The following is a 9,781-nucleotide window of genomic DNA, read 5'->3' as shown; positions in this document are numbered from 1 at the left end:
CCTGATATATACAATAATAAATAATGAATTATTATATAATTTCTATTTTAATTTATTTGAAATCGTACGATATGGTAATTAATAAATGATAAGTAAAAAAATGTACGAATAAAAGAGAAACGTCGTATTAACGTGTTCTCACTCATCAGCTGAAAACGGACGATTCACTAAAAAATACTCGCGTATACGTTTCTCGTTCATCAGGAAAAACGAGTATTGAAAACGGACAATCTCCTCTATAATACTCATTGCATACTCGTGTATACTCACTATCGTTCCTTCATGATACACTGCGAGTGCTTGCGAGTGTATGAAACGAGCAAGAACGGGCTAAAAACGAGCTAAAAACGGGCTAAAAACGGTGAAAAATTTTTATAAGGGTATGCTAGTGATAGTTTGGTGCAAAATCAAGCCTTCAAGAGGGAGATAAATGATTTACGAATAGGAAATGCAGTTCATTGGAAAAGCAAATTACTGTCGTTTCATCCATTTCTCGACAAAAATGGATTCTTACGTGTAGGAGGCCTACTGCGACACGCCGAAATAGGATGGGATAAAAAATATCCATTAGCGCTGCCTGCCAAGCATTATGTAACTACGCTTATATTCCAGGGGAAGAGCACAAAAGATTACTGCATTGTGGGCCAGAGCAGCTTTTAACGTCAATTAGGCTTCGATACTAGCCATTAACGGGCAGATAAGAAGCACGTAAGATAATACGCCATTGTATAGAGTATTTTAGGTTCAAGCCCAAGGTCGTAGAAGCAATTATGGCAGACCTACCCAAGGACCGTTGTTTGCGCTGACGCATATTTTAATTCCGGCGCCATTTTTCACACACGATCGTTCATTTTGTTTTGGTATCGCGGAGGGGGAAAAGGGAAGTGCAGTTCCCGAACAGACATCATATGGAAAGGACGACAGTTAATGTGGTCACAAATAAAGTAGTTGGATCTAAATCAAGTAAACCTTGTGTTATTATTTCGATAATAAGAGTGTCCGCATACACAAGTGAGACGTCTCACAACAACGAGAAATTGCTCGTTGTTCATTCAACATGGTCCTTCGAGCCCGATATCTTCACAGCAAGGTTGTCCAAAGGAATACAAGGTGCGAGATATCCAACGACGCTAACGTATAAGCGGATGGCTTGATTAGTGAGCACATTTCGAGCCGGCAGTCGCTTAAGTTACATCGGGGAACTATTACGATTTAGCTACAAAATGCATTGCATCATTTTTTCCGACGAGCGAAGTATCAAGAGATTCGTGACGCCATCTTGGACATCGGCGCAACAGTAACAGTAGCCGTTATTGGCGCGGCAGTCACTACGTTGAAAATCTGACGCCATCTTGGACATCAACGCAGCATCGTGGCGACAAGCAGTTAGCAAGGCAGTCACCATCAAGTCAACAAGTCTACCAACCCACATCACTTTCAAGTCGGCGACGTGCATCGAAATATAACCTGTACGGCGGACTATATAATTGTCAATTCAAACAAGTAATTTAATCGAAAAGTATCGGACATAAATTTTGTGAGTAAGTCAGAGTACAGTATAGTTAAGTTCATCGTCGTAGCGTTTTCTTTTAGAGTAGAATAATTGTACACAGCGACAATAAAGCGACAACAGCAAAATGTCTAATCTTACAGTAGCGGAGACGAAAGGTAAGCGCAAGGTTATTAAAGCAGCAGTCACACGATTGAAAGGGTTTATCGATTCGATAGAAATTGCACAAATTTCACGGTTTGAACTAATGGAGAGATCAAAAAAGTTAAGTATATTGTGGGATCAGTATGATGAAGTGCAAACGCGAATTGAAATGCTGAGTGTTGATGACACTAGCGATGAGAATCAACATCAAATTGACATTCAGCATTCCGATAATAGAGGTAGTTTTGAGGGCGCTTACTTTTCGCTGATGGCAAAACTCGAAACGGCAATTAGTGAAGTCAACATTCGCGAAGCTCAAACCGACCTCGGTTCTCGGAATTCCAATACGCAGTTGAATAACGATACCTCTGTTTCACAGATTTGTTTACCTAAAATTGAATTACCAAGTTTTTCGGGCATAAATGAAGATTGGTATTCTTTCTATGATACTTTCGAAAAATTGATTCATTCAAATTGTAAGCTAGCAGCTGTCCAGAAATTCCATTACTTACGTTCGTCGTTGAAGGGTGAAGCATTGGACATCATAAAGTCAATCGACATAACTACAGAGAACTATGTTGAGGCATGGGAATCGCTGATTGAACGTTATAACAATCGTCAACGCATCATTTAGGATCACGTGAGGCAACTGGTGGAATTACCGCATATCACAAGAGAAAATCACGTACAGTTGCGTACCTTACTTAGCAACGCACTCAAACATTTGCGCGCTCTTAAAGCGTTAGAAAGACCAGTAGATACATGGGATGATTTGATAATACATCTCATTTCGTCCAAGCTTGATCCAGTTACAAAACGAGAATGGGAGACAAGTCGCACGGATAACTCGATACCTACGTTCAAACAACTCAAGGATTTTTTGTTACAACGATGTTCGGCTTTGGAGGCAATCGCAAGCAAGACCACGGGCGCAGTTTCATCTATTGATACAAATACATTAAATCAAAAACCAAAACGAGCAGTCAGTTACGCAGCCAGCACAAATGTGATTTGCGAATGTTGCAAGGAATGTCACTTCTTGTATCAATGTAACTCATTTAAAGAACTTCCTGTCGACAAACGATTCAAGATAGTAAAAAATGCACGCCTGTGCATTAATTGTTTAAAAACAAGCAATCATCAAGTTAAGAATTGCACTTCCGGTTTCTGTCGCAAATGCAGTAAGGCGCATAACACACTCTTACATTTCGAGAATGCAGGCAATCAAGACGAAACGGATCTCGTATCAAACGCTGAAATTTCACAAGCACCAGTGGTTACACAATGTTCTCAACAAGGCTCAGCAAGGAAGGTATTATTGTCTACAGTGATAGTACATATTTTTGATGCTTAAGGCAAGAGTCACACATGTCGTGCGTTATTGGATAATGGATCACAGCTGAATTTCATCACCGAAACGTTGGCAAACAAATTACGACTGAAACAGCAACATTTAAATATCGCCATTTCTGGAGTAGCACAGGGAGGCATCAACGCAAGAAGATCTGTTAACGTTCTGATACAATCCAAACAAAATAGTTATCGCGAACGAATGGAATGTGTAATCCTGCAGAAAATCACACAAAATTTACCTCAAGAATTTGTGGACAGATCACAACTGAAAATTCCATCTAACATTTCATTAGCAGATCCTCATTTTAATATTCCGGATAACATTGATCTTTTGATCGGCGCTGAAGTGTTCTGGCAATTGCTCTGCATTGGTCAGATCAAATCATGCCGGACACATCCTACCATTCAGAAGACCAAACTCGGTTGGATCATTTCTGGTCAGATATTCAACAATCATCAATCGAATAAGAGCCACATTTGTCATTTGGCCACAATGGATGATTTAAATAACACCATCTCCAAATTCTGGCAAACTGAAAATAACTATTGCAATGAGATTTTTACGCTATTACCCGAAGAACGTGAGTGCGAAACTCAGTTTTTACAAACTACTACGCGCAATTCTGATGGAAGGTATATAGTCAAACTTCCAATCAAGGAAGAGTCAATGAGCCAGTTAGGCAATTCGAAGGAGATCGCCAAACGGAGATTTTACGCACTGGAAAGACGATTGGCCAAACAATCCGATATTTATGTTGCTTATCGTAATTTTATGAATGAGTATCAGTCTTTAAACCACATGCAGGAGGTCAAGGATATTACTGATGACGGTTTATGTAATTATTTACCGCATCATACGGTATTCAAGGAAACGAGTGCGACGACAAAAACACGTGTGGTTTTTGATGCATCATGCAAAACTGACTCAGAAAAATGTTTAAATGATATGCTACTCGTCGGTCCAATAATTCAACAGGATCTATTTGCTATTTTGGCAAGATTTCGTACATTTGCAGTAATAATCACAGCGGATATCACGAAGATGTACCGGCAAGTACTAATTCATCCAACCCAGAGATCGCTTCAACGCATTTTCTGGCGAGATAATTCCCAAGAAGATTTAAAGATATTTGAACTCATGACTGTAACCTGGGACACAGCAGCAGCACCGTTTTTAGCCATAAGAGCATTACGAAAACTCGCCGAAGATGAAGCCTCTGACTACCCACTTAGCTCGAAAATCGTGTTGAGGGATTTCTACGTAGATGACATGCTAACAGGAGCGAAATCAATAGATGAAGCAATGATTATAAAGCAGCAAACTCATGAATTACTCAAGCGAGGAGGATTTGAATTGACGAAATGGTGCTCCAACGAAATCAAGCTGCGAGACAATTAATCACTGTCAGATAAGAATCAAAGGTGTCAAAAAAGAGTTTAACGCAAGCGGATCTCAGAATGAAACTCGGGCACTTGGAGTAGTGTGGAACTACGATTTGGATATTCAAATTCGTTGACGCAGGCAGATGGACACCGCTCGAGAAACCTACCAAGCGAAACATTTTATCAAGGACAGCACTAATATTCGATCCCCTGGGGTTCATAGGACCTGTAACGTTGACGGGAAAAATCATTATGCAAGAATTGTGGTTGTTGAAAATTGATTGGGACGAATCAATTCCTATGGACCTGAATACTACGTAGAAGGAGTATGAATCGCAACTCGAACAGCTGAATGACATCAAGATTCCTCGAAGAATGCTGACAGAAAACCCAGTATACATTGAACTACACGGATTTGCTGATGCGAGTCAACAGGCGTACGGAGCATGCGTGTACATGCGATCTATCTCTGAGAGCGGACAAGTGGAAAGTCATTTGATTGCTTCCAAATCGCGGATAGCCCCGGTAAAATCATTGTCAATACCACGATTGGAGTTATGTGGGGCTTTGGTACTAGCTCAACTAGTCGATAAGCTGAAAAACTGCTTGAACTGTAAGATTGATAATACCGTCTATTGGACCGATTCCAATATAGTGTTATGCTGGTTACAAGCGCCCGGTCGTAATTGGACGCCTTTTGTCGCCAATCGAGTGGGCGAAATTCAATCATTAATCACCATTGACAATTGGCGCCACATATCAAGCAAGGAAAATCCTGCGGATTTGCTCTCGAGAGGAGCAACTCCGCATGTAATCTCCAATTCAGAGCTGTGGTGGAGTGGACCTCATTGGTTGAAGAATGATGAGTCTGAATAGCCAGTTACAACAATCTCACTTGCAAGAGATATACCAGATAGAAGAAACATAGCCGTAACCAATGTAGCAGCATTAAACACTAATTTTGAGATTTTTGAGCGTTTTCCGAGTTATTCGAAGCTTATACGGTTTGCAGTGTCCCTGCGTTTTGTTAACATGACAAGAAAAAAAGGGGTAGACTCTGCCAAGGCTTCTCAACATGGTAGCAACAATGGAGAATTTCTTCCACTTTCCGTTTCTGAACTAGAAGCAGCAAAACTAGCGTTGGTAAAAATCGTGCAACGGGAATGGTTTCAGGATGATATTCGTCATATTTCAAAATTCGGGGGTGTGAACAGGAGGAGTCCAATCCTTAAACTAAATCCATTTTTAGATGCGAATGGAATTCTGAGAGTAGGCGGTCGTTTAAGGCATGCAAATTTGTCGTATAATGCAAAACATCCAATTTTAATTCCAGCGCAACATAGACTCACTCGGTTGATTATAGTTCATGAACATTGTCGTCTTTTTCACGCAGGAGCACAAACTTTAGCATCAATTCGACAAGAATTTTGGCCGTGTTCAGCTCGAAATCTCATACGTCACGTCATAAACACATGTGTAATATGTTTTCGCAATTCACCAAAATTGTCCACTACTTTAATGGGTGATTTGCCTGAAGCTCGCGTCAAAGGAGGCACACGACCATTCGAGGCATGTGGTATCGATTACGTTGGTCCTGTTTATTACAAAAAAAGGTCAACGAAAGAATTCACGATCAATCAAATGATTCATAGCAATTTTTGTTTGTTTTACGACGAAGGCTGTTCATTTGGAATTGTCGAGTGATCTCACTTCTGACGCTTTCTTAAATATACTTAAGCGATTTATCGCAAGAAGAGGACGTCCTAATCATATATATTCCGATAACGGTTTAAACTTTGTTGGTGCCGAGCGCGAACTCAGGGAATTGTTTAATCATAAAGAAGCTAAGCAACAAATTATTGACAACATGGCAAATGAACATATACAATGGCATTTTATTTCACCAAGGGCACCACACATGGGGGGTCTTTGGGAAGCCGCCGTGAAGGCCGTTAAATTTCATCTTATACGCATTGCTGGAGAGGCTTCTTTAAGACATGAAGAACTCAATACATTATTAGTACAAATAGAAGCAATCCTCAATTCGCGACCGTTGACACCGCTATCAGCAGATCCTAACAATTTTTCGGTTCTTACTGCCGGTTATTTTTTAATAGGATGTCCTCTCATTGCGTACCCAGAACCGACTATCACAGATCTAAATATCAATAGACTTGACCGGTGGCAACGCGTCGAACAATTGCGACAACAATTTTGGCTACGCTGGACGAAGGAATATTTACATGTCTGTCAGCAGCGCAGTAAATGGAATACCATTACAAATCCCATGCAAATAGGACAACTTGTTATTGTAAAGGAAGACAACTTGCCTCCTTTAAGTTGGAAATTAGGGTGAATAAAGGAGGTGTATCCAGGTCAAGATGGAATTATAAGAACCGCATTAATCCATACGGCAAGGAGTGATTATAAACGTCCAATTACCAAACTTTGTGTACTTACCATAAATTAAGTAACATAGTTATACTCTCACCTATACTCATTTATTGTTAGTTGCGTCGAGTATTAATCACAATTACTAATTCGTTGACAAAGGGCGTCACACATGATTAGTTTTTAAGTTTACTTCGTTTTTTTTGTGTTCTGTTTGTAATCTAAGAGATTCCAAGGGGGGAGTATGTTTGCGCTGACGCATATTTTAATTCCGGCGCCATTTTTCACACACGATCGTTCATTTTGTTTTGGTATCGCGGAGGGGGAAAAGGGAAGTGCAGTTCCCGAACAGACATCATATGGAAAGGACGACAGTTAATGTGGTCACAAATAAAGTAGTTGGATCTAAATCAAGTAAACCTTGTGTTATTATTTCGATAATAAGAGTGTCCGCATACACAAGTGAGACGTCTCACAACAACGAGAAATTGCTCGTTGTTCATTCAACAACCGTCTTCAAGGCTGTTTGGCCATTCGCAATTAGGGTTAGATTATACTGGCCTGATTTAAATCCGAGAAGGTAAAAGAAGAGGAAGGATATCTATATCAAAAGGATATATTGCGTTATTCGTGTGCTTTAATACGAAGACCGTTCATTTGGAAGCAATAACGGATATGACTACTGAAGCTTTCTTAGCAGGTCTAAGAATATTTACAGCCCAAAGAGGTTTTTGTAATGTGCTGTACTCGAACAATGCCAAAAATTTTGCAGGAGCATCAAGGGAGTTGAAGGAAGTCCATCAATTTATGAAGGATCAGGCCGATCAAATCAAAGTCGATATGGTGACACAAGGTATTGAATGGAAATTTATACCTTCACGATTCCCAAACTTTGGAGGTCTATGGGAGGCGGCCGTTAAGGCCACCAAACGACACTTATATATTGTCACGCGTAATCTTATATTAACATATGAAGAACTCAGCACACTCTTAGCTGAAATCGAAAGCACATTAAACTCCCGTCCCTTGACCCCTTTGTCCTCCAACCCTGACGATCTAACGGCATTAACTCCCGCCCATTTCCTACTCGGAGACTCACTACCAGAACCTGCGCAAAGAAATTTATTAAATGTGTCAAATAATGCTGTATCAAGATGGCAACATTAGCAAAAGATTAAGCAGCATTTTTGGATTCGCTGGAAAAGAGAGTATTTGCACCAACTACAAATGCGGGGTGATCCCGATTGACCACGTCTCGATTGGACACTACCAATCACAGCGACCGGTTCTTAGAAGCTTTGTAGTCTCAAGCGCTGTGAGTGGCTCGTGTCCAATTAAGCCGTGTCCAACTGGGTGCCACCCTACAAATGCGTACCAAATGGTACCACGACGCCACGAGACTGAAGTCTGAAACAATGGTCTTGGTGATAGATGAACAGACACCTCCGCTTAAGTGGGCCTTAGGACGGATACTGGAACTGCACCCAGGAGACGATGGAGTGGCCCGAGTAGCTACTATAAAAACAGCTAATGGAATATACAAAAGATCCGTCCGAAAACTGTGTGCCCTTCCAATCAATAATGGCACTAAAGAAAAGGATTAAGCGGCAGAGGCTAATTATTTTATGCTCATTTTAGAATTACTCGTTAATTTAATTCCAGGTTATTTTATTGTGTAAGAAAGATAGCAATTGAAAGGCTTTTCAAGGTGAGCTGAGGATGCGAAGGAGTTAATGTCGTCAGAGTTGCGTTTTAAATGTACCGCGACGCTTAGATGGTAGGCCTAGCTATTAGGTGTTAAACTTAATTCCTGCCGCTCGCTACGAAAGGGTGCTGGCTCCAACGCTGGCAAGTTTCGACGATGAAGTCATATGTCTTTTGTAGTTTAGACATCGCTGAAAGTGATTCGATCCTCACAGGTTAGATTTCTCGACGCCAAAGAGATTTTCCAATCGATTGAAAATAAATCGCGATAAGCTGTTTTTCCGACATGTGCTTCTTCACTACTTCGACCTCAAGAAAACCGCAGCTGAAGCGCATCGCTTATTATCCGAAGTGTATGGTGATGACTCCATCGGAAAAAACATGTACAGTTTGGTTTGAACACTTCCGAAACGGTGATTTTGATGTGAGAGACAAAGAACGTCCAGGACAGCCGAAAAAATTTGAAGATGTCGAGCTGCAAGAATTGCTTGATGAGAATCCAGCTCAAAAGCTTTTAGAGTTGTCGAAACAGTTAAATGTTACTCCAAAGGCCGATTGAGTGACAAATTTATGCAAAAAAGATGATCCGTAGCCAACAATCGACGCAAAGTCATTTTGTTGCATGATAACGCTCGATCGCATGTCGCGAAAAGCGTGAAGCAGGCACTTCTAGAGCTCGAATGAAAAGTTCTCCCGCATCCAGCGTACTCGCCAGACATGGCACCGTCGGATTACCATCTCTTCCGATCGATGCAACACGCACTTACGGATACACACTTTTCCAATCACAACGAAGTCCAAAAATGGTTGGATGAATGAATCGCCTCGAAAGACACCGCGTTCTACCGTCGTAGGATTGCCCTGTTGCCAGAGAGATGGGAAAAAGTAGTAGAAAATGGAGGAAATTACTTTGATTAAGGTATTCATTCATCTTCCCTTCGAAACAAATTAATTTTGCAGACAAAAAAACGGCAGGAATTAAGTTTAACATCTAATATTATAATATGACGAAGGAATTAGACGTCTGGCTACATTAGCAGCATTGATAAAACGATTGTACTGAACGAAAGTTTGACATTGTAACGCTTAGAATAAAGAAAGGTTCTAGCAGAGTATTCAAGAGATTCTTGTAAAATCAGGCGATATTCATTCAAGGAACGATTACCTTGACAAGTGTCATCACGCATTTTTACTCCAAACAGCACTTCAAAGGGTGCAGACTCTATGCTGCGATTATAGCTAGAATTTAATATCCGTTGTAATTTATCGACATGCTTGTACCATTTAACAGAATCT

At 40.6% G+C, this 9,781-nt stretch overlaps 3 protein-coding genes across 3 annotated transcripts; all 3 read left to right on the top strand.

Annotated features, from left to right (window-relative positions):
* Positions 1-1,637: 1,637 nt before the first annotated feature.
* LOC108766753 (uncharacterized) lies at positions 1,638-4,406 on the top strand. Its single transcript, XM_018516250.1, has 3 exons — positions 1,638-2,237; positions 2,289-2,966; positions 3,054-4,406. Exons 1-3 carry the CDS (start codon positions 1,638-1,640, stop codon positions 4,404-4,406), a joined length of 2,631 nt encoding a protein of 876 aa, XP_018371752.1.
* Positions 4,407-5,422: 1,016 nt separating this feature from the next.
* On the top strand, positions 5,423-6,746 carry LOC108766752 (uncharacterized). The gene is made up of 3 exons (XM_018516249.1): positions 5,423-5,594; positions 5,784-5,977; positions 6,069-6,746. The coding sequence occupies exons 1-3, from the start codon at positions 5,423-5,425 to the stop codon at positions 6,744-6,746; spliced, it is 1,044 nt and encodes a 347-aa protein (XP_018371751.1).
* A 710-nt stretch (positions 6,747-7,456) lies between these two features.
* On the top strand, positions 7,457-7,948 carry LOC108766751 (uncharacterized). Its single transcript, XM_018516248.1, has one exon. It carries the CDS (start codon positions 7,457-7,459, stop codon positions 7,946-7,948), a length of 492 nt encoding a protein of 163 aa, XP_018371750.1.
* Positions 7,949-9,781: the final 1,833 nt, after the last annotated feature.

This window comes from Trachymyrmex cornetzi, unplaced genomic scaffold, assembly GCF_001594075.2.
Source record: "Trachymyrmex cornetzi isolate Tcor2-1 unplaced genomic scaffold, Tcor1.1 scaffold612, whole genome shotgun sequence".
NCBI lineage: Eukaryota > Metazoa > Arthropoda > Insecta > Hymenoptera > Formicidae > Trachymyrmex > Trachymyrmex cornetzi.
Note: the sequence above shows the minus strand (reverse complement) of the source record. Positions and strands in the feature narration are given on the sequence as shown.